The 25,000-nt window shown below is 43.7% G+C and overlaps 2 protein-coding genes across 5 annotated transcripts in view; both read right to left on the reverse strand.

The window, feature by feature from the left end:
- Window positions 1-10,335, reverse strand: part of rab3gap2 (RAB3 GTPase activating protein subunit 2 (non-catalytic)) — a 19,081-nt gene extending 8,746 nt beyond the window's left edge. For all 4 annotated transcript variants that reach the window (XM_053632631.1, XM_053632632.1, XM_053632630.1 and 1 more), the window contains exons 1-19: window positions 10,197-10,335; window positions 7,013-7,086; window positions 6,271-6,394; window positions 6,089-6,170; window positions 5,793-5,840; window positions 5,617-5,692; window positions 5,434-5,535; window positions 5,238-5,337; window positions 4,744-4,842; window positions 4,412-4,560; window positions 4,068-4,147; window positions 2,649-2,741; window positions 2,429-2,568; window positions 2,119-2,314; window positions 1,417-1,560; window positions 1,132-1,214; window positions 966-1,030; window positions 423-513; window positions 142-263 (exon numbers count right to left, since the gene is read on the reverse strand). In XM_053632631.1, coding sequence (XP_053488606.1) covers window positions 142-263; window positions 423-513; window positions 966-1,030; window positions 1,132-1,214; window positions 1,417-1,560; window positions 2,119-2,314; window positions 2,429-2,568; window positions 2,649-2,741; window positions 4,068-4,147; window positions 4,412-4,560; window positions 4,744-4,842; window positions 5,238-5,337; window positions 5,434-5,535; window positions 5,617-5,692; window positions 5,793-5,840; window positions 6,089-6,170; window positions 6,271-6,394; window positions 7,013-7,086; window positions 10,197-10,308 — 1,980 coding nt within the window. In that variant the 5' untranslated portion in view covers window positions 10,309-10,335. The remainder of the gene's footprint in view (window positions 1-141; window positions 264-422; window positions 514-965; window positions 1,031-1,131; window positions 1,215-1,416; window positions 1,561-2,118; window positions 2,315-2,428; window positions 2,569-2,648; window positions 2,742-4,067; window positions 4,148-4,411; window positions 4,561-4,743; window positions 4,843-5,237; window positions 5,338-5,433; window positions 5,536-5,616; window positions 5,693-5,792; window positions 5,841-6,088; window positions 6,171-6,270; window positions 6,395-7,012; window positions 7,087-10,196) is intronic.
- A 5,223-nt stretch (window positions 10,336-15,558) lies between these two features.
- Window positions 15,559-25,000, reverse strand: part of ppp1cb (protein phosphatase 1, catalytic subunit, beta isozyme) — a 15,895-nt gene continuing 6,453 nt past the window's right edge. The window contains exons 3-8 of the mRNA XM_053633141.1: window positions 23,838-24,068; window positions 23,630-23,734; window positions 23,398-23,469; window positions 19,311-19,462; window positions 18,995-19,129; window positions 15,559-18,287 (exon numbers count right to left, since the gene is read on the reverse strand). Of these exons, the coding sequence (XP_053489116.1) occupies window positions 18,183-18,287; window positions 18,995-19,129; window positions 19,311-19,462; window positions 23,398-23,469; window positions 23,630-23,734; window positions 23,838-24,068 (800 nt within the window). The 3' untranslated portion in view covers window positions 15,559-18,182. The remainder of the gene's footprint in view (window positions 18,288-18,994; window positions 19,130-19,310; window positions 19,463-23,397; window positions 23,470-23,629; window positions 23,735-23,837; window positions 24,069-25,000) is intronic.

A 25,000-nucleotide genomic window follows, 5' to 3' on the forward strand; every position in this document is an offset into this window, starting at 1 on the left:
AGGAACGTAATTTAATATATATAAATTTTTGTTCGGTTTGGCTTATGCAAACATTCTCACACAGCTGTACTAAAAGGTTGATAAATGAGGCCGTGTGCATGTGTGTGTGTGTGTGTGTGTGTGTGTGTGTGTGTGTCTCACAGATTCAGGCTCAGTGGGCGAGGCATCAGGTGAGTGGAGGAGCTGGACGTCGGTGTAGAGCTGCAGCAGTTTGAGTTGAGAGGAACACAACTGCAGCAATGATTCATCCACCGCCTCAGGGTCTGCAACACACACACACACACACACACACACACACACACACACACACACACACAGCTAATAAATGACTTGAATAATACAGCACTGAAAGATGAGATTAGACTTTTTTTTTTTTAATAAATTAAAAGCACTGAATCTGTGGAAGTGTGAAATCTCTTCACCTTGTTCTTTTAAGCTCTCCGATAAAGCTCGGGTGATGTTGATCAGACACGAGACCGGAACGTTCTTACAGGACAGCAGACACTCCAGAGCCTGTTAATAAAACATAACCAAGGCCTTAATTAGGATCTCCTACCACAGAGCAGAATTCACTCCACACCTCCGACACGCTTGGCCTTTAGACTCAGAATAAACAACAGGTGAACGTTTGGATATTCGGTGTTAATAAACGTTCATGTGGAACATCTCGACCAGTTCTTCAGACGACTTTACTTGTAAAATAAAGCTGGATAAAGCTACTTCCTGTCCAGCTGGGACACGTCGGAAAAGCGTAAAGTTACCTGAACTTCTTCTTGCTATCGCTATCGAAGCGGTTTAATTAAGAATTTCTTTCTTGCAGGTTTGTGAAGTTCACACTATATAGTTGCTTGTTTTAACATTTATTCCAGAAATTAACTAACCCTCAGACTTTCTGTTCCTTATTTCAGCGCTAATTGCACATATTCTCTGTATTTCTCTCTATATTGTGTGTGTGTGTGTGAGACCTGTTTTTTAACGGCGGGGTGTCTGATCTCCAGCAGGACGCTCCGAGCCTCACTCTCCAGAAGATCTGTTCATCACAGGTCAAACATTAACATGACAAAACGCAATATTTCAGATGATCATCTGTATGTTTGTTTGTTTGTTTATAATATACGGTGGAAGTCTGACCAGGGTCTGGGTCAGCGTTCCTGAGCAGAGCGGTCAGTCTTTTCAGCAGATGGATGTCTTTGGCTCGCTCGCTCTTCTTATCGCTGTGAGAGAAGACATAAAGAACGATGGTTACTGGAGTTAAGGATCGTTATTCACTCGAACACTATTCAGTGGAGGATGTTTAATAATTATTACAGTTCGCATCTTTACAGCTCTCTTTAACACACTATTCTAGCCATCTTTACTTTCATCTCAGTAGATTAACTTGTGTGTGTGTGTGTGTGTGTGTGTGTGTGTGTGTACCTGAGAGCCAGGTGGAATGGTACAGTTATGGTGCGCAGCACTCCGTTGACCGGGTCGAACAGACACACCTGCTGTGTGTGTAAGTGCCAACCCTGACTGGTCACACTGTTCACGCCCATTAACCTGTAACCTGGATACAACAACCTGGGAGGGAGAGAGAGAGGGAGGGAGACAGGGAGAGAGAGGGGGGGGAGAGAGGGAGGGAGAGAGAGAAAGGGAGAGAGAAGGGGGATAAAGAGAAAGCGGGAGGGAGACAGAGAGAGAGAGAAAGACAGAGGGGGGGAGAGGGAGGGAGACGGGGGGAGAGAGGGAGAGACAGAGAGAAAGGGAGAGACAGAGAGAGAAAGACAGAGAGAGAGAGAGAGAGAGAGAGAAAGACGGGGAGAGAGAGAGAGAAAGACAGAGAGAGAGAGAAAAAGACGGAGAGAGAGAGAGAGAGAGAGAGAGACAGAGAGAGAGAGAGAGAGAGAGAGAGAAGGACAGAGACAGAGAGAGAGAGAGAGAGAGAGAGAGAAAGGGAGAGAGAGGAGGACAGAGACAGAGAGAGAGAGAGAGAGAGAGAGAGAGAGAGAGAGAATATACAGAGTGCATTATATGATTTGGTCATTCTATTTGTTTGTATGGCCATACCATTAAAGTGCATGTGAAAGTGTGTGTGTGTGTGTGTGTGTGTGTGTGTGTGTGTGTGTGTGTATCATGTACCTGCAGTGTTTGCCTACAGTAAATGCCCCGATCCGGGGGCCGTGTTGAGTGCCCCACACCTCCAGGATGCCCCTACGGGGGGCGTAAATCACCAGGAACTGAGCACAGCGGCGGGGCATGGAGGGTGACGTGACCGTGTCTCTGTCCCCATGAGCCTCATACACCTGCACCCAGCCCAGCTGGGCGTCACGGTAACCTACACACACACACACACACACACACATACACACACACACACACACACAATTAAACCACAACCAAGAACACACACACACACATACAAGTCTATCTGCATCTCTCTCTCTCACACCCTTCCACATGCGGATGGCGATGCCGCGTGCCACGTCCAGCAGCGTCACTCTGCCAAAGTCGTCTGTCACGCCTGCCATGGTGTTGCACGGCGACAGACAGATAGATTCGCCATGACGACGGGAATCGGGGAGACCGAACCTACGAGAAACAAAAGGCAAACTCTGAGCCTGTATCCAGCACAGCCAATAAGAACTATGGAAGACCATATATGGACTTACCTAACAGGAAGGGGCGTGGCTGGCTCCACCTTAGGCTTCTGTTTCTGAGCAGGCTCTTCTTCGGTCTTGTTCTTGTTCCACCCCAACCATCCACTGAAAGCAGGCGGTATGGGAGATACCATTAACACACGACAGGGTCCGACAGTCCACTACCAACAACTGCCATGTTTAATACGATATTGTTTAAAACTATTCAAACACAGTTAGCATGTTTTCAAACACAATGTAAGGATGAGTTCAGGACATAAGGGGACGTGAGATTTAAAACCGGATAACACGACTAACTGACTAAACATTCGACTAACAGAGATAGACAACTGCCAGGGAGTTGCCAGGTGGATAAGGAGGGTTGCCAGGTGGATAAGCAGGGGTTGCCAGGTGGATAAGGAGGAGTTCCCAGGTGGATAAGCAGGGGTTGCCAGGTGGATAAGGAGGTGGATAAGGAGGGGTTGCCAGGTGGATAAGGAGGAGTTGCCAGGTGGATAAGGAGGAGTTGCCGGGTTGTCAGGTGGATGCCAAGTGGATAAGGAGGAGTTGCCAGGTGGATAAGGAGGGTTGCCAGGTGGATAAGGAAGGGTTGCCAAGTGGATAAGGAGGGGTTGCCAAGTGGATAAGGAGGGGTTGCCAGGTGGATAAGGAGGAGTTGCCAGGTGGATAAGGAGGAGTTGCCGGGTTGTCAGGTGGATGCCAAGTGGATAAGGAGGAGTTGCCAGGTGGATAAGGAGGGTTGCCAGGTGGATAAGCAGGGGTTGCCAGGTGGATAAGGAGGAGTTCCCAGGTGGATAAGCAGGGGTTGCCAGGTGGATAAGGAGGTGGATAAGGAGGGGTTGCCAGGTGGATAAGGAGGAGTTGCCAGGTGGATAAGGAGGAGTTGCCGGGTTGTCAGGTGGATGCCAAGTGGATAAGGAGGAGTTGCCAGGTGGATAAGGAGGGTTGCCAGGTGGATAAGGAAGGGTTGCCAAGTGGATAAGGAGGGGTTGCCAAGTGGATAAGGAGGGGTTGCCAGGTGGATAAGGAGGAGTTGCCAGGTGGATAAGGAGGAGTTGCCGGGTTGTCAGGTGGATGCCAAGTGGATAAGGAGGAGTTGCCAGGTGGATAAGGAGGGTTGCCAGGTGGATAAGGAAGGGTTGCCAAGTGGATAAGGAGGGGTTGCCAAGTGGATAAGGAGGGGTTGCCAGGTGGATAAGGAGGGGTTGCCAGGTGGATAAGGAGGGGTTGCCAGGTGGATAAGGAGGGGTTGCCAGGTGGATAAGGAGGAGTTGCCAGGTGGCTGTTAGGTGGCTAGGAGGTTACTATTGTGCCCCGGGTGGTTGCCAGGGTGTTGCTAATCAGAGACTGTAAATGTGAACAAAAAACTGAGCACCAACACCAAACATACATTTCTCACACACACACACACACACACACACACACACTGACCTGGCGGCACTGAACAGGGCAGAAGTGAGTTTACTGGCCACAGCAAGAGCAACGTGGGAGAGGAGAGGCTGAGAAATGCCCTGAAGAAACACATACTTTATGAACAGTTTGTTATAAAACACAGTTTTCATGTCGGTGCCTTGGCCAGAAGAGGTCCACATGACAGGAGAGACCTAGTGTGGAGTCTAGAGGAGGGATATTCAATAAGAAATGCTAAAAATACAGTTGCATATTATTATTAAAACACAGCTGTTACTGAGCTAATTAGCCGAATTGTGTGTGGTAGAGCGGGAAAACGGTGAAATGTGCAGGTTCTCCATGGTCTCGAGGACGACGTGCCCTACCTCCACGGCGTAGAAGAATCCGGTGAAGGGACCGCCTCCCACCGTTATATACTGACTCATGGCAGGAGGACTACCCTTTACTGAGGCATGGAAACCCCCGAGTATCGACGCATTCTTCATCTGATCAAACACGTTCAGTGTCATGATGCCTGAGAGAGCGAGACAGAGACAGAGAGACACAGAGAGAGCGCGGGAGAGAGTGAGGGGGAGAGAGCGAGAGAGAGGGTAAAAATGAGAGCTCAGTTTGTTTATTCCGTCCTGCTGTTCATCCTTCTCCTCCTCCTTCATTCAGATGTACATGATCCGACTTTCTTTTGACTCCGAATCCGTACCCACACTGGTGTGGTCCACGATGGTGTCCATGTCCTGCAGTCCCCACTTCTTATAGGCGAGAGGAGGAGGCTGTACGACGTCACTTCCTGCTGCAGCAGCTACGGAGCAGATACGGAACACAAACCAAAATTAACACCGTTCATAATTTATTTATTTATTTATTTTTAAACGACCGTAAAATTCTTTTGATTTAAAAAAACAAACAAACAAACAAACAAACAAACAAACAAAAAAAAAGAGTTTTCTGAAATGCCGGTGTTGTACCTCACAGATTTCACGCTCTGGTTTCAGCGCAGTCAAAGAAACTGTAGTAAATTTTACTTCAAATTAAATTCTCAGAATATATTTTTTTAAATGTTCGTTAAAAAAAAATACAAGTTTTATAAAGAAATCAAATCAAACTGGAACTGTATCATATTCCAAATCCCTTCCCTTCCTTTCTCTCCCTCTCTCTCTCTCTCTCTCTCACACACACACACACACACACACTTACCTCTAGCAACCTGATTCCTGCAGGCACGCAGAGACTGAAAGAGGCTGAAGCCATCGATAGTGACCAGGGCTGCTGGGTACAGAATACTCAACTCCTCATGCTGTCCCCCACACACACACACACACACACATCAGTTATGGGTGACCATATACTCACAACCAATCATCAAGTCAGGTGTGTGTGTTCTGGCAGGTACCTGTTCGTTGACTCCGGGATGGCGCGGGATCTCATACGTGCGACACTTCAGTCTGAGAACCGGGTCTTCGTTCAGCAGCTGAGCCAAGAGGAGAACCCCATTCTACACACACACACACAAAGTCATGAGGCTTTATTAAAGCTGTAAAAAACACAAGTCTGAGGTAGTCAAAGGTCTCGGTACCTCTGTGTAGAAGCGGACGTAACCGGAACTGAACCCGACCACGATGCACGTCCAGTCTGGACGACCCGTAGAACTTCTGCATGTGCACACACACACACAAGTTTAAGCTGAATAGTTTGTTTCTGATATTGGTGTGTGTGTGTGTGGGGGGGGGGCGTGTGTAAGGATGGTGTCACCTCTTCTGGCTGGCCAGTGGGATGCAGATGACGCTACTCACACACTCTCTGTGTAGAAAAACATCAAAAGTCAATAAAGTTTGGTCATTTTGTGGATTCTAACAGAAGTCCAGCTCGGACGTGCGGTGAGCTCAGATTCACTGCAGTGTAAATGTTGGACAGTACAGCGATTTTATTTTGTAGCTTATACAGTAAAGAGACACATATATCATCCACTCCTTTTCTTCCACTGGTTTATTCCACTTCTTTCTCACTCCTTCTTATCCCTTTAATCTTATCCCCCCATCCCGTCTCACCCATCCTCAGTGCTCAGCGTGCCGCTCCAGGTCACAGCCAGAGTCATCTCCTCCTTTCCGCTGGCGTCTGTCTGCCATTTGGCTGCCAAAGAACACAAGATCATTTATCCAACAGTGTATAAACACGTGTGTGTGTGTGTGCGTGTGTGTGTGTGTGTGAGCGTGTGTGTGTGTGCGTATACCGGAGAGGAATGCAGCTTTGTGGTCTTGAGCGATGACCAGCAGGTCTGAGCATGGTGACAGAGCGAGTATGCAGTCCTGCAGCCAGGGGGCGCTGTTCTGCTGCACATCATCAACATCATGAGGCTGGAGATAAACATGCACATACACAATACATTAAAGAGCTAGTAAAGGCTAGAACTAAAATGTAAATGCGTATCTGTCCATCTATCTATCCATCCATCCGTCTCTCCATCTGTACCTCTATCTATCTAACCATCCATCCATCTCTCCAGCTTTACCTCCATCTATCTAACCATCCTTCTCTCCATCTGTACCTCCATCTAGATATCTATCTAGCTGTGTATTCATCCATCCTTCTCTCCATCTGTACCTCCATCTATCTATTTATCCATCCATCCATCTGTCTCTCTCTCCATCCATCCGTCTCTCTATATACAGTATGTATCCGTCTATCTAACTGCTTATTTATTTGTTCGAACACTGAAAGAGAAATGTTTTCGGCTGAGATTTGAAAGAAGCAATAAGCAGTCTGCGTGTGGGGGATAACAGGATGATAAATGATGGAGAGAGAGAGAGAACGAGGACAGCGTTTCCTGTGTTTTATAAAATCTTCATGGTGTTAAAGAAATCATCTCTAGGTTTATCTAATCCACTCAAAATTCATGACTAGGTTATAAATTCCCTCATATTATCATAAACAGAATTCTAATGGTGTGTGTGTGTGTGTAAACAAACACAGACCGTGGTTCCATCTTCTTTGGTGTCCGCTGCCTCCCAGGAGCCCCAATCTGACTCATCCCACGCTAACTCACTCTCTACAGAGACAGAGAGAGAGAGACAGAGAGAGAGAGAGAGAGAGAGAGAGAGAGAGAGAGAGAGAGAGAGAGAATGAGCGGGACAGTTGAGATGCCGCAAATGTTTTTAAAAAGTGTGCATAATATTGTTTATGTATTTGTTAATAAATGGTTAATATATAATATCGGGTCTCCATCCAGGCTGCAGGAGGGAGGAGCTGTGAATAAAAGAAATGTTTTACTGGCTCTTGTCATCCTGAGTGTTAATGAGGACCACTGAGTGTTAATGAGGACTACTGAGTGTTAATGAGGACCACTGAGTGTTAATGAGGACTACTGAGTGTTAATGAGGACCACTGAGTGTTAATGAGGACCACTGAGTGTTAATGAGGACCACTGAGAGTTAATGAGGACTACTGAGTGTTAATGAGGACCACTGAGAGTTAATGAGGACTATTGAGTGTTAATGAGGACTACTGAGTGCTAACGAGGACCACTGAGTGTTAATGAGGACCACTGAGAGTTAATGAGGACTATTGAGTGCTATGGGGCGGCTGTGGATCAGGTGGTAGAGCGGGTTGTCCACTAATCGTAGGGTTGGACGTTCGATTCCCGGCCCACGTGACTCCACATGCCGAAGTGTCCTTGGGCAAGACACTGAACCCCAAGTTGCTCCCGATGGCAAGTTAGCACCTTGCATGGCAGTTCTGCTACCATTGGTGTGCGAGTGTGTGTGTGTGAATGGGTGAATGAGACACAGTGTAAAGCGCTTTGGATAAAAGCGTTATATAAGTGCGCCATTTACCATTTAATGAGAACTACTGATTACTAATGAGGACTAGTGAGTGCTAATGAGGACTACTGAGGCCCACTATACATATACATATACAGCCAGATTGACAAAGTGGTAGAAACAAACAGACAGATAGATAAATAGAAAAAATAAAGAGATATACAGATATTCAGACAGACATACAAACAGAAAAGTGGATGACAGACAGACAGATGGAGAAGTAGACAGATAAACAGATACATAGAGAGGTAGACAGACAGACAGACAGACAGACAGACCCTTAACCCTCAACTGCTCAGTTGTATAAATGAGATAAATGTAAGTGGCTCTGGATAAGAGCATCTGCCAAATACTGTAAATGTAAACATCACACTTCTGTCTATATGAATACACAATCCATCCTGCAGCTGGGCGCTAATTCTGCAGAATTAACACCTACTGTCTTACTCTCGCTCCCTCTGTGTGTGTGTGTGTGTGTGTGTGTGTGTGTGTGTGTGTGTGTGTGTGTGAGAGAGAGAGAGAGAGAGAAGTAAGTGATGTGTTTGTGCCCTTGTACAGGATGACTCACTCAGTAAAGGGCGAATCTTCACTCCCTCCATATCTCTGTCACTGCAGTGCAGCAGAACTCACGTCACCCCTCTAATCTCTCTTTCGCTCTCTCTCTCTCTCTCTCTCCCAGTCTGATTCTCACACCAACATTATAACCAAGTACATGCGTAACAAACGACTCTGTTGAGTGAGTCAGTCAGGTGAATCAATTCTCAAGCACAAATAAAGAACTACTGTCTCTTTGTGTGTTAATGATGTCTTTTCACTATGCTGATCACGAGGGCAGGTCATGATTTCGCTGGATGATAAGCTCCTTCCTTCTTGACCAGGAACTAAGTTTGATTTGATTATCCAATCACAGACGTCATCGTATGATATCACTACTTTTTTCTTTTGCCTTTTTTGCCTGTTCAGCTTGACTTTATTACCTTAAAGATTAAAGAACACCTTAAATCTGCGTGTCTCATTGCGTAGTAGATGCGCCTTTCCAAGTGTCAGTGGTTTTGTTACTCATCATGAAGAATGTTCAAAATATATATTTTCTGTAACATTCATTTCATTGATTCGTTAAATTTCATTGATCGGTAAATACTTTTTATAAATGTTAAAATGTTTCTGAAGTGTGTGCACTGGTTTGCTCAGTAACCCTAACCCTAACCCTAGTTCTGTAGCAGAACTAAATATTTTTCATAATTATTTTGCCTTATCACACACACTAGACCTTTAAACTTTTATTTCATGCAGGTTAAAACATTGGCGGTCTCATTTGATTTATTTGAATCACTGACTCATGAACCAAATGAATCAAACTCATGCACTATCATATGCTCTAACTTATTAGTTCATAAGAATCGATTCACTAGAGTAATTATTAGCTAACTAGTTAAATGTTGACATGTTCTAATTTGACTCTCATGAATCACTGAGTACTGAATAAACTGAATCGAACCCATGCACTTGTCCTGCTCTAACCTACTGGCTCATAAGAATCGATTCACTAAAGTGAGTCTTATCACACATCACACTTAGCCAGCTGACATTAGAGTTCGAAGTTGATTCACTGAGTAGTGAATCAAATGAATCAAACTTATGCACTAACTTATGAGTTCATAAGAATCGATTCACTTCAGTGAGTCTTATCACACATCACTATTAGCCAGCTGACATAAGTGTTCAAAGTTGATTCATTGAGTAGTGAATCAAATGAATCAAAACTTATGCACCATCCTATGCACTTATTAGTTTACTATCCTTACTATCGTATAACTTATTAGTTCATAAGAATCAATTCACTAAAGTGAGTCTTATCACACATCACGATTAGACAGCTAGATAAACGTTGACATTATTGTTCTAATTTGATTAATATGAATCACTGAGTAGTGAATCAAACTCGCGCACTATCCTATGCACTAACATATTAGTTAATAAGCATCGATTCACTAAAGTGAATCGTACCACACATCACTATTAGCCAGCTGACATTAGCATTCCAATTTGATTCACTGGGTAGTGAATCAAACGAATCAAACTCATGCCCTAAACTATTAGTTCATAAGAATCGATTCACTAAAGTGAGTCATATCACACATCACGATTAGCAAACTAGTTAAATGTTGTCATTACTTCCACTAGATTCTTGAATAATCCTTGTATCATTGATTAACGTCTAAATACACGATTTAAAAAAAGCGTCATTGATAACAGAATATTTTGTCACTGAAAAAAAGGAGTTAGCTAGATAGCTAGCTAAAATCTGCCATACCTAGCTGGTCAGGCTCAGCATTACCTGTTTGCTCTTTGTTGTCATCTGTGGGGGGATTTTTCTGACTGTGGGAGAGAAAATCCCGGACTTGTTTGAGCTCTTGAACGCGGCAAAAATCCAGCAAACTGCAGGACATCCTGAATTAAAGAGCGCTGAGAGCTAACTGCGGCTAACGAGCAGCTAACCTGAGCATTAATAAAGAGCTGCGACTTGTCAGACAACAGATAAAGTGTAAGAGGGGGGACAAAGTCTGTATCTAAAATGTTTTCTAGTTAATTTAGTAAAAAATATTTAAGACATAAAGCTGGCAGATGTACTCCAAACTATTATCTCTGCTTCAACTGTGTTCAGGTGACACATCTTCAGCCGGAAAAACAACACACAGTAAGACATCGGGCACAATTACAAATATCTCACTAGTCCCTACATAGGTACCATAAGTAGGGTATGACATATATGTGTGTTCTACGCTATACTTAGTCTGCTATGTGGACAAGAGGCGGCGATTTAGGACGGAACCCTCGTAGAAGCAGCATTGCATCAAGGAGACACATTGCCCTCTGCTGTCTTGGAGTTATAATACAGGTTCGTTTCTACGCACTCATCAGTTTTCTCCTCTTTTTTCTTCTATTATTTCTTAATTTTCTTAATGTATTTTCTATAAGAGTTATAAGAACCACCTTCTAATGACTTCTAAAATGATTACTCTGAAATCGAGCAAATTTCATACAGGTGTATTTTTTGTTTTTAAATAATTTTTAAATGAAAATATATCCGGGTAATATTTATATCTTACGTCACAAAATAATCACGCAAGCCCGCTGTTGCAAATTTCTCGTTATCTGCATGTTTAATGATGAATAATTTGCATTTTTAATCTGTGAAAGAGAATGTATTATACACTGGCAGTTCAAGTAGCGGGTGAAGCCGTGGGAAGACTGTTGCTAGGCAACTGGTGGACGTGGCGCGCGAGCATAAACTACTTAGCTTGGATTAAAAAAAAAAAAGTCTTTTATACGCTAGATTTAAAGAGAGTGAGAGTGGAAACAAGATAAACCCGTAGGAAACATCAACATTTCCCTCAAATGTGTTGCTAAATTACCAAATAAAAGACATTTTTACGACTAAATATTACACTATATTTACTCTTAGCATCAACCTTTAACCGAACTTCTACCGCCTCCGCCATATTGGAAAACGTCATCATTACGTCACACACTGTATACTCTGAGCTGACAGGAATAAAATATATATAACCTAAATTACTTGTATTTCTGTCTTTCAGAATATTTTAGCACCCATTTATGTTATATTTAACACATAAAAGCCATGGTAAAATAGCCAGCAAATGTGTTTCTTTCAAGGAATACCCATTCATAATAATAATAATAATAATAATAATAATAATAATAATAATAATAAACAATCTTCAAAATTCTCCTCATGTTTCTTCAAAATATATCTTCACATTATGTTGGGAATAATGATGATTTTTTCTCTCTGTCCAAAAACCAAAACAGGTTACGTTTTCTGTAAAGCTGCTTTGGGAAAATGCCCATTGTTAAAAGTGCTAAACAAATTGAATTGAATTGAATTGAATTTTTAACTCTGCTCAATTTCTGGTTGTACTGTTTGGAACCTGCAACGTTTTTTTTTTGTGTGTATGATGGGATGGTACATCGTTAAAAGTGTTAACAGTGTTAGAAATACTAGCTTATTATACTAAAATCCATCCATCCATCTTCTATACCACTTATCCTACTGGGTCACAGGGAACCTGGAGCCTATCCCAGGGAGCCACGGGCACAAGGTGGGGTACACCCTGGACAGGGTGCCAGTCCATCGCAGGGCATGATCACATACACTACGGACATGCCAATAAGCCTACCTTGCATGTCTTTGTACTGGGGAGGAAACTGGAGTACCCGGAGGAAACCCCCACAGCACGGGGAGAACATGCAAACTCCGTACATACATACTGGGCATAGGCGGGAATCGAACCCCCGATCCTGGTAGTGCGAGGCACTTTAAAAAGGAACCTTAAAAAGACAATGGTCCTTATCGTGGGACAAGCGTTATCTCAGGAACACAAATACCACCCAAAATATGATGCCTAGACATTTTAACGTCTGCTCTTTACAAAAAAAAATAGTCAAATATGTCTTGATCAATTGTTAACATGATTTGGTAGAATTGAATTTTTCCCGAACCGTTACGTATAACACCAGAGGAAGATCTGTCATTATCACATTCACGCCATGATATATTCATCAAATCTGATGTTACAGGTTATTTTCTATACACAGTAAATATAAAATTTGAGCTAAATCATATACAAATGACATCAACGTATGTTCCACAGGAAATCTTAACATGGAAGTGCGAGCCAGGAGAAAAGACCAGACTTCCAAACATAAAGCCAAAGCACAGAGCAGTTCAGCGCTCGGAGAGAGTGTGGGACCGAGTTCTCGACGATCTGCAGCTCGGCAGGTGATCCTGACACCACATCATTACTCATCGCTTTTACACGTAGAGATACCGGCGCAAACGTCCTCTCTTCTGTTTTACAAGATTTACCTCAACCATTATTAGCGTTATCATCGTCCTGAGGGAGATCACAGGTCAGATATCACAGCTCCGACAGAAGTGTTCATATTAACGCGCTCGTTCTAACACCTTATCGCTTCTGTCACAGGGACGTCACGTAAACGGATTCCAAAACCTGTGCAAATCATCCATACAGTTGATCAAGGGTTTGTAAGGAGTCTCCAGTGTCAGTGCTTTGTAACGATCAGAGTTAAAAATGTAATTAAGTTTGACGCCATCCTCAGGACAGAGGAGTTTATGGATTTTGTGGTTTCTAGGCGACATGACGAGAGGATGGTGAGGAAACGACCATTTCTAGCTCCTAGAACATAAATGAGAACAGGAACCACGTTGTTTCGTTGGCTTTCTACAATGTTAAATCTAACTATAAACTATTGCATCGTTCATTAACCAATACAAATAGTAACTGCTGGAAAATTCCAGTGGTATGAGAGGAATTAAACACTCTGGTAAGTCCGGTTTATCACACCACCACATCGCGGATTATTTGACTATAATAGCACACCACAAAGTGTTTCATTCCGTAGAAGTTTATATCCTGTCTAACTGAAGGACCCGGTTCGTTTCCCCAGTCGAGCTCCACAGTGGGCATCCGCACTGTCCTCAAACGTGTGGTCACCTGGATGAAGCAGAGCGCTTTATTCTCCTGGCTGCACCACGCCACTGTGACACTGAAGCAGAGCATCACGGGTGACCAGTCATGGTCCGTGGCGCTGGTACGGATCGGCCTGTGGCTGCTGCTGTTGTGGCTCCTCTCCAACCTGCACATGGGCTTACCCTGCTTCCTCCTCGCCCTCGTCTTCTGGGTCTACAAATCGTACGGAGGAGGACCCCCCGTGTCGACCTCCATCAGCTGGAGGCCGGAGGAGTGAAGGCATGGACAGACTCTCCTCTTCTCCTTTAAAGCTCGAACACATTCAACACTGTAGTGCTTATTGGTTCGAAATGCATCCCGTAGCCCTCTCAAGTCATTTTATTATTTATTAACTCAAGTGGACTTTGGTGTCAGAGGGACCGGAATTTTTAAGAAATGACAACGTTTACGAAAAATAAATGCATTTCCCCCCAAATCGAGCCGCCTTCGTAAGATTATTTTTGCCGTAAACACACCAACATAAACGTTTTAACTCAAAACATCAGTGTTGCATTCTTCCATCCCATTTCATAGCTGAACCCAGACCAAGATTTCATTAAATTCGAGAAGAACGCTCGTCCTCACTGCTGCAGTTTTCCACACAAATTATAAAAGTTTCCCAATTATTAAAGCCAAGCAAGTCAGCATTGGGCAACACACACACACACGCGATACTGTACGCTCCACAATAAATTCTATGGCTTAGCCTGAAGTGGAATTTCGGGACGGTTTTGGAAGAAAAATACTGAATTTTAAGCACCAGTATTGTTTCCCGCCCATTTATTAGTGTTTTTTTTCCTCCTACATGACAACAAATCTGCTTTGATTTATGTTCTTCAGAAAAACAACCCCCAACTTAAACCAATAAACAGCTGTACACCGAGGTAAGACTTTTAGAACATAAAATCATTGTTTATCCACAGAGACGTTAAACTGTTTATTTGCTCTCATCTCTTCAATTTAATCTTGAAAAGCGAGTCGCCAAGCAAGAAGCAGACGGTTTATAGATCTCTCTCACAGACGTACAGGTTATACGCCGCACTGAAAGTCTCTCCAAACAAGCTGATGTTGCTCATTTTATTTATATATATAAAAATATATATATATATATAAAATATATATATATATATATATAAATATAAATATAAAAATATATATATATATATAAATATAAAAATATATATATATAAATATAAATATATATAAATATATAAATATAAATATATATAAATATATAAATATAAATATATATATAAATATAAATATAAATATAAATATATATATAAATATAAATATATATAAATATAAATATATATAAATATAAATATATATAAATATATATATATATAAATATATATATATAAATATATATATATATATAAATAAATAAATAAATATATATATATATATATATATATATATAAATAAATAAATATATATATATAAATAAATAAATATATATATATAAATAAATAAATATAAATATATATAAATATATATATATATAAATATATATATATATAAATATATATATATATAAATATATATATATAAATATATATATATAAATATATATATATATAAATATATATATATATATATATATATAAATAAATATATATATATATATATAAATATATATATATATATATATATATATATATATATATATATATATATATAAATAAATAAATATATATATATATATATATATATATATATATATATATATATATATATATATATATATATATAATATCCCGTTAATCATGAAAATCACTCATTTAAATACGCGATAAATAAATAATTAAAGCCTCTTATATTACGCAGTATTCAGAATAAAGTAGAAATGTTTATAACAATATAATAACAATGTACCAATCGAAAATAAGTGTTTTGTGGACATTCCACAACATTAAATGTAGTCAGAAATGGACAAAATGGACTCGGAGAGAAAAAAAATACAATAAAATAAATAAAACATTCCAGGACATGCTGTTCTTGGGAAATAATCCACTTTGTGGTGATGAATAACTGCTTCATCACAACAAGGAATATTTTACTCCTTACCTCAAAGTATGACAAAATAATAAAGACAATAAGAATATTAAAAACCACACACAGGAACAGAAATAAGGCAGCAAGTTGTTTAATCTCCATTTATTGAGTTCAAAGAACGTGAAACCCACTTATACAAATTTTGTTGTGTTTTGGAATATGTTCCCTGACATCCAATTATAAATTAGTGAAGAAAAAAAATTAAAAACAAAATAAAATGATGACGAATAGCAGTGAAAGAACTGACAAATATCTAAGAGGCAACAATGTTCACGCAAGAAAGAAGAAGAAGAAGAAAAAAAAGAACGGATTCTTGTTTCGAGTAGTGAGCGACAGCGGCGTTAACCAATCAAATGATTCCTCCTCTTTAATCGTCATCATCGCCTCTGGATCGAGTGCAACCAGCGTTCTTATTCTCTCTTCTGCGGACACCAGGTGGCGCCATCACTACGACCGGCTTCCCATCCCCATCGTACTTATATTAGATTATATTGAACCTCTCGTCTTCTGCCAAAACATCTTACCTTAGTGCACAAACACACCGACTAGCATCTCTCACACTCAATACTACTTCTGTTTTAAACGAGCACTAAACAGGAATTATTATATCCACACTGGAAAAAACAAAAAACAAAAACATCACTTCTCCATTTAAGAATGAAAAACAAACAAAAAGGAGAATAAGAGGGGTAAAAGATGCAATTAATGCTGTAAAGTCCCCTTTTTAAATCTTGGATGAACTCCCTACGAGAAGTCACCATCACATCAATACTGCGCTTTAGAGAGAGAGAGAGAGAGAGAGAGAGAGAGAGAGAGAGAGAGAGAGAGAGAGAGAGAGATTTGTAGTGGCCATTGCACTCCAAAATCCCCCCATTAACATCAATGCTATTATTATTATTAAGAAGAAAAAGCAGTGTGCAAATACAAGCGTGTGAGATTTAGTTTCTGTCCTTGTCCTGTTTCGATCGAGTCTGAACCACGTTCTGGACGAGTTCCTGCAGCAAACCTGCTGAATTCTTCATCACTTTCCACAGACACGGCTCAAGTTTATATCTGGAACTGTCGTCTCTCACACAGAGAGAGAGAGAGAGAGAGAGAGAGAGAGAGAGAGAGAGAGAGAGACACACACACAGAGAGAGAGAGAGAGAGAGAGAGAGAGAGACAGAGAGAGAGAGAGAGAAGAGAGTGATGGACAGAGAAAAATAGACAAGAACAAGAGATAGTAAGACAGAGAAACAAACAGAAGACAGAACAAATGAGACAGACAGAAAGAGAGAGAAAGAGAGAGAGAGAGAGACAGAACATCCTGTCATACTCGTTGCAGAATGGAATGATGACGAAAAAGAGTTTCATCTGGTTTACTAAAGCGAGGTAAATAAACAGCTGGCTAATATCACTGACGGCTTGGAGCAGTGATCTCCAACCCTGCTCCTGGAGTATCTCCCTCTCTTTAACTCCAACCATAACGGTGTCCACCTGCCCGTCTAATCATTGCCTCGAGACTTCAAGTCTTCAGGAAGGTAGATCTCCAGGAACAGAATAACGCTCGCTTGTGAAAGCGGCGTCACACGGGTAAAATTCGCGTAGCTACGAATAATATGGTGGAGTTCGAGCGACCCAACTGGCTGACTACAGCAACATCGACAAAGTCCTCGAGTGTCCACGGTTACCGCGTCGGCCATAAAAAGCTCAAGGCTGGACGCAGGGTCGCTTTATCGCCATGACGACCTGAGCGTCTCGAGTCATTTGGCTGTTGCTTTTAAGAAAAAGTGTGAACAGGACCGATTTGAAGATTATTACTGAGGGGAAAAACAGCTGAGATCGCGGGCAGGAAGCGAAGGTGCAGCTGCTCAAACGTTAACGATCCGCATGGTCACGGTACGGTTACTGGAGTGTGTGTGTGTGTATATATATATATATATATATAACTACACTTGAGGAAAATGTTCACGTCTACAAAATGTCCGTCGCATCTGGTCGCACCGTGTGGTTTATTATCCTCGTCTAGGACGACGTATCTATCGATTAGGACGCTGTTTAAGCCAGATTCATGACCGTGTCTGTGGAAAATCATTCGATTCCCTCATAACGACACTGAAATCATCTCGTTCACTTCACTTCGCTCATCTTCTCTCATAGCCTCCGAGTCACCGGCGGACGGATAAAAACCCACCCAAGCCTGGGCTTATACCGAGCTTGCATTGCGTCATACTGTAGTGTGTAGTGGAGTGTGTGTGTGTGTGCTGTACATCTTAGTGCACTCGTTTCAGTCACGAGAGTAAAAACAGAGCGTGTGTATACTCAAAGGCGAACATATTCAGCTTAAAGCCCCCGGTTTAAATTCATAAACACCCCTATGTAGAAATCACGCTAACATCGATATTAATGTCAATACTGCGTCCGAGAGAGACAGAGAGAGAGAGAGAGAGAGAGAGAGGGAGAGAGAGAGAAAGAGAGAGAGAGAAAGAGAGAGAGATCCTCCGTTCGCAATTCGTGTAATTATTAATATGAATATTATTAAAAATACCACCGAACAGGCAGAGACATACAGAAAGCGCTTATCACCTGGTCACGGCAAAAAATTATGTACACCAACATTAAGAAAAGAGCGAGGGAAGAGGGAGAGAGGCTGATTGTGAATAAGTACCGCCTCCAGGCTGTTTATGTTGGGGTTGTGGGTGGGGGCGGTTCGGATGGGCGGGGCAGGCCGTTCACCTCTTCTTCGGGGCCTGTGTGGTGCGGGGAGGTGTGACGGGGCGGCCCGAGTTCACACCTCCATACTGATACTTAGCCTTCTTCTCTGAGGGCTTCAGGATCTGAGAGAGAGAGGGAGGGAGAGGGAGGGAGAGAGAGAAAGACAAAAAGAAGAGAAAGCGAGAGATGAAAAAAGAGTGGAGAGAGAAAGGAAGAGAAAAATGAGAAAGATGGAGAGAGAATGCGAGCAAGAGAGAGAGGGGACAAACAGAGGAAAAAGAGAGAGATGAACACAAAGACAAAAGAAAATCAAATTAAGAGAAAGACAAAGGCAGATAAAAAGAGTGATCAAGAGAGAGAAAAATGAAAGATGAAAGAGAGAGAGCACAAGAGAGACAGGCAGAGAAAAAGAAAAATGGAAAAAAAAGAGCAAGAGAGGAGAGGCAAATGCAGAGAGAAAAACGATGAAAAGAGAAGTAAAAGACAGAAAGACAAAGGCACATAAAAAGAGATGACAGAGACAAAAAGACAGGAGAAAAAAAGAGAAACCGACAAAGACAGAAATACAAAGGCAGAGAGAGAGAGAGAGAGAAAGATAAAAAAATAAGGAGAAGCAGTGAAAGAAGATTCTAGAAATAATGTATATGAATATATATTATATTAAATAGATATTTATTAAGTCACTGAATATGATTTCATCTTTTCAGTGAACATTATGAAATGACAAATTTAAGAAAGAAAAAACTGAAAGCAGCTGCATGAAGTGTGCGTGCCTGTGTGTGTGTGTGTGTGTGTGTGTGTGCGTGCATGCGTGTGAGAGACGACGTACCTGAAAGGAGCACATGAGGGACTCGTCGACGCTCATCATGCCCCCCGCGTTGTCAAACTCTCCACAATAATTCGGCGCGGAGAAAAGCGTGACCAACTGCCGCTTCGCAAAGAACTCGTACCCGTCCTCCACCACCTACACGCACCGAGAGGAACAAACCAGAAATAATCTGCAGTGCAAAACCCTGTCAATCAGCGGTTACTATAGAAACAATAACCGCTATGATTATATACAACCCTGTGACGGTCGGAGCTGCCGTTACCTTCTGACCCATCAGAACAGAGAACCGAGGTGTAAACACGGGCGAGGCGGTTACCTGGTGCGCTCTACAGATGAGGTCCAGATCGTGACGATTCAGGAATTTGCTGACCACGTCGGCTCCGAAGGTGAAGGACACGCCCCGGTCGTTCTCTCCCCAACCCTGCACGTCTTTATCAGGGTCTGACCACAACAAATCACACAGCAAACCTACAGAGAGGGGGAGGAGGGGGGGGAGGGGGAGAGAGAGAGAGAGAGGGAGAGAGAAAGAGAGAGAGAAAGAGAGGGGGGAGAGAGAAAGAGAGAGGGAGAGAGAGAGAGAGAGAGAGAGAGAGGGGGAGAGAGAGAGAGAGAGAGAGAGGGGGAGAGAGAGAGAGAGAGAGAGAGGGGGAGAGAGAGAGAGAGAGAGAGAGAGAGGGGAAGAGAGAGAGAGAGAGAAATCACAACACACACCAAACCTGGTTATCATCAATTCTACACATATAAAAATAAACTCTGGACTAAACAATAACGCAGACAGACAGGTTTATTTTATTTATTAAGAGACATGACCTAAAGTATTTCACTTCATCAGTGACCTGAATTCCTGAATCCGCTAACGGAGTGGAGATTCGATAGCCAACGCTTAAACCGTCCAGGTGCAGTTTCAGTGAACAACGTCAGGATCTTACCTGAGAAACATTTCTCTATTACACATTACAGATTTCTTCACAACTACTAACATCCTTTAATCCAATCTGTCGTCTAAACACCATCAGCACAACATCCGTCTGTCAGGACCAGACCACCAACACAATTCACCTCGTTTTCACACGAAACACAATTAACACTTTTCTACAATGATTACATCTTCCTACGTATAAGCAGCTTTTATATAAATGCTTCAACACAGCACGCCAGAAATGAAGCTCTAATGTTCCAAACCATAAAGACAGTATAAAGCCTCGACTTCTGCAACCATATCAGCTCAAAAGTATTGAAAAAAAAAAGATTTTAAAATATATTCAAACAGCTGATACGCATTTAAAAAAAGACCGCTTGAGAAACGGCTGATTCCGATCTCAATCAGAGACACCACCAGATGTTGAAGTCTTTCCATTACATGGACATGCACAATAAAAAGGCACTCCTTGGATTGGTTTTGTTCAAAACTACACCGAACAACACAGAGGAGCAGGAAAAGAAGGAAAATGTCTGGACCAGGGGAGAGGGGACTGGTTGGACCAGGGGAGAGGGGACTGGTTGGACCAGGGGAGAGGGGACTGGTTGGACTGGTTGGACCAGGGGAGAGGGAACTGGTTGGACTGGTTGGACCAGGGGAGAGGGGACTGGTTGGACCAGGGGAGAGGGGACTGGTTGGACTGGTTGGACCAGGGGAGAGGGGACTGGTTGGACCAGGGGAGAGGGGACTGGTTGGACCAGTGGAGAGGGGACTGGTTGGACTGGTTGGACCAGGGGAGAGGGGACTGGTTGGACCAGGGGAGAGGGGACTGGTTGGACTGGTTGGACCAGGGGAGAGGGGACTGGTTGGACCAGGGGAGAGGGGACTGGTTGGACTGGTTGGACCAGGGGAGAGGGGACTGGTTGGACCAGGGGAGAGGGGACTGGTTGGACCAGTGGAGAGGGGACTGGTTGGACTGGTTGGACCAGTGGAGAGGGAACTGGTTGGACTGGTTGGACCAGTGGAGAGGGAACTGGTTGGACTGGTTGGACCAGTGGAGAGGGAACTGGTTGGACTGGTTGGACCAGTGGAGAGGGAACTGGTTGGACTGGTTGGACCAGGGGAAAGGGAACTGGTTGGACTGGTTGGACCAGTGGAGAGGGAACTGGTTGGACTGGTTGGACCAAGGGAGAGGGAACTGGTTGGACTGGTTGGACCAGGGGAGAGGGGACTGGTTGGACCAGGGGAGAGGGGACTGGTTGGACCAGGGGAGAGGGAACTGGTTGGACTGGTTGGACCAGGGGAGAGGGAACTGGTTGGACTGGTTGGACCAGGGGAGAGGGGACTGGTTGGACCAGGGGAGAGGGGACTGGTTGGACTGGTTGGACCAGGGGAGAGGGGACTGGTTGGACCAGGGGAGAGGGAACTGGTTGGACTGGTTGGACCAGGGGAGAGGGAACTGGTTGGACTGGTTGGACCAGGGGAGAGGGGACTGGTTGGACTGGTTGGACCAGGGGAGAGGGGACTGGTTGGACCAGGGGAGAGGGGACTGGTTGGACCAGGGGAGAGGGGACTGGTTGGACCAGGGGAGAGGGGACTGGTTGGACTGGTTGGACCAGGGGAGAGGGGACTGGTTGGACTGGTTGGACCAGTGGAGAGGGGACTGGTTGGACCAGGGGAGAGGGGACTGGTTGGACTGGTTGGACCAGGGGAGAGGGGACTGGTTGGACCAGGGGAGAGGGAACTGGTTGGACTGGTTGGACCAGGGGAGAGGGAACTGGTTGGACTGGTTGGACCAGGGGAGAGGGGACTGGTTGGACCAGGGGAGAGGGGACTGGTTGGACCAGGGGAGAGGGGACTGGTTGGACCAGGGGAGAGGGGACTGGTTGGACTGGTTGGACCAGGGGAGAGGGGACTGGTTGGACCAGGGGAGAGGGGACTGGTTGGACCAGTGGAGAGGGGACTGGTTGGACTGGTTGGACCAGTGGAGAGGGAACTGGTTGGACTGGTTGGACCAGTGGAGAGGGAACTGGTTGGACTGGTTGGACCAGTGGAGAGGGAACTGGTTGGACTGGTTGGACCAGTGGAGAGGGAACTGGTTGGACTGGTTGGACCAGGGGAAAGGGAACTGGTTGGACTGGTTGGACCAGTGGAGAGGGAACTGGTTGGACTGGTTGGACCAAGGGAGAGGGAACTGGTTGGACTGGTTGGACCAGGGGAGAGGGGACTGGTTGGACCAGGGGAGAGGGGACTGGTTGGACCAGGGGAGAGGGGACTGGTTGGACTGGTTGGACCAGTGGAGAGGGAACTGGTTGGACTGGTTGGACCAGTGGAGAGGGAACTGGTTGGACTGGTTGGACCAGGGGAGAGGGAACTGGTTGGACTGGTTGGACCAAGGGAGAGGGAACTGGTTGGACTGGTTGGACCAGGGGAGAGGGAACTGGTTGGACCAGGGGAGAGGGGACTGGTTGGACTGGTTGGACCAGGGGAGAGGGGACTGGTTGGACCAGGGGAGAGGGGACTGGTTGGACCAGGGGAGAGGGGACTGGTTCGACCAGGGATATTCTAAAAGCAACTCATGTAAACACCTTAATCAGAATATTGTCTTATTCAGAATGAGGTCAATAATTAGATTACTGCTGTCCATGTAAACGCAGTCAGTGATGACCAGTAGCACGCCACTGTAGGATGGGTCACTGCTGACAACGCAATAAAACAGAAATTCAGACCAGAATTCAGGACAACGTGGTATTTCAGAACGTGGAAACAGTCAGCCTGACTACCAGTTCCTGCTCTGACCAAACACACAATTCAAATGAAACAGTTGTACACGGTTTTCTTTGAAAGAAACCGGTGATCGGGTCAAGGAACTCCGGTGTCTACGCGCTGATGTCTGATTCTTCAGTGAGTTTTACACTATTTTACACTATTTTCTATTGATACCCTACAAGTAAACACACCCACGCAGTGAAAAGCGTTGTGTTTGATTTCTGTCAGAGAATTTCACATTGCTAATAAAGCATTTACTGCAACAATTCTGTCACTTACTGGTTTTCCCCTCCTCAGTCAAACATTCTATAAAGTATTGACTCCTCCACTTTTAGATACGCTGTACACGTTCTATCACCATGAATTTCACACACACTTAAAATGTAGAGCACTTTACAGCTAAATAAATACAATACAGGTTTCATACTGTATGTTCTACACAGGTAGAACTGAAGCACATCGAGTAACACTTTTTATAACGTAGAGTAAACAAAACGTGGTTTTGGCCAGGAAATGAACTATTCTGGGTAATCGTGTGATGTGGGTGTGTTGCTGTGTTAAGAGTTTAGAAAAAGAAATCTAAGTATTGGTAGACGCTTGTTAGCAATCGTAAAAAAAAAATTTAAAAAATGCTGTAACTGATGTTATCTGATGAACTATAAATGGTCGCTGGGGGTGGACTTTCAGATTTTACTGCACACGCACAAGCACCTACCTGTATCAGGAACGTCCGTGGGCCTCATGATCCTCCGGATCTGCTCCATGGACTGCAGGTCAGGAGAGAGACCTGAGGAAGAGGAATAATTATGAACAACTAAAGTTACATTTAACCACGCCCACAAAACGCCATAAAAGGCAATTCGATCGTCTCATCTTAATTTTACAGATGGCTTTTGTTCAGCCGTTTAAACCCGTGCATGTTTGGCCAGAGCGAGCGAGGTGCCTACCTCCATGGCAGCAGAAAATCTTCTCGTCGATGATGGCGGCGATGGGGAGGCAGTTAAAGCAGTCAGTGAAGGTTTTCCACAGCTTTATGTTGAACCTGCGCTTGCCTGTAAGAACACACGTACCTTATACGAACATAGCGGAGGTACGTTTAAAAACAAACAAACACTCGCTGTTACCAAATGACTATTCGGCCCAAGCCAGACTCACACTCGTCGTAGAAGCCGTAGATGCGGTTGATGGATGCGCACTCGTGATTGCCCCTGAGCAGGAAGAAGTTCTCGGGGTATTTGATCTTGTAGGCCAGCAGGAGGCAGATGGTCTCGAGCGACTGCTTCCCTCGGTCCACGTAATCGCCCAGGAAGAGATAATTCGCCTCTGGGGGGAAACCGCCGTACTCGAACAGCCGCAGCAGGTCGGTGTACTGACCATGGATATCACCTACAGGATAACACACCATAATTATACAACCAAAATCATACAAAGTTGGAGAAAATAAGCAACACCCTCCCCGCCTTTTTTTTTTTCTCTTTAATGCACTGCTCCTTGTCTCTGATAGCTCTCATTCCTGGTCAGCTGGCATTCAAATAAGTTTAAATAAAAGATAAAGGGCTACAAATTTGGCAGGTATTCGATTCTCTATTTTGTGGTGCACAGAAGCTTTCATCCACAAGCATTTCCTAGTAAGGCAAGGCAAGACAAGAGCCAACTTCGACTGCAGTACCATTTCAGAAATAGTGCCAGATCATTACGGAAGATAAGGGAGGAGATCTTCAGCTCATGGGATATAAATAAAGTACGATTCAACGTCGATATGCGAAAACAAGCGACAGTGTGGCCTGACCATCACCCCAAAAACAGGTAAACAATGTCAGCGAGGAACCTGAAAGTTCCCTAGAGAGCGACTCAACAGCATGAACATCGATGGTAGATTGGGTCTACAAAAGCTGCCCAGCAATCAGATCAACAACGTCGACGTGGACCTGAACCCGAACGTGGAACACGCAGAAATGCAATAATCGGAGGCTGCTGGTAGAATTTCATCATATTTTCTGCTCGCCACAGTGCATATGGGCTTATTCCTGGGCCTCGATTCCCATGGCGCTGGTCTTCACGTTCACTGCCTGCCAACCAACTGCTGTTGAATTTGCACTTCCATCCATTTTCACACTCACACAAAGTGGGTCAAACTGACGAGAAAAATCTCACTAAACTGCTAAGTAAAGGAGAAACAAATGCTGCCACTTTATATAACGTAGTCAGCTCAACAAATATGTAAACTATTTCGTGTAAGTTGTTCAAGAAAGAAATATCTGCCGATAACAGATTAACCAAATCGATACTGAATGAAAACACTCAAAGTAAAACATTGC

The sequence above is a fragment of the Ictalurus furcatus genome, chromosome 9 (genome assembly GCF_023375685.1).
Source record: "Ictalurus furcatus strain D&B chromosome 9, Billie_1.0, whole genome shotgun sequence".
Taxonomy (NCBI): Eukaryota; Metazoa; Chordata; class Actinopteri; order Siluriformes; family Ictaluridae; genus Ictalurus; species Ictalurus furcatus.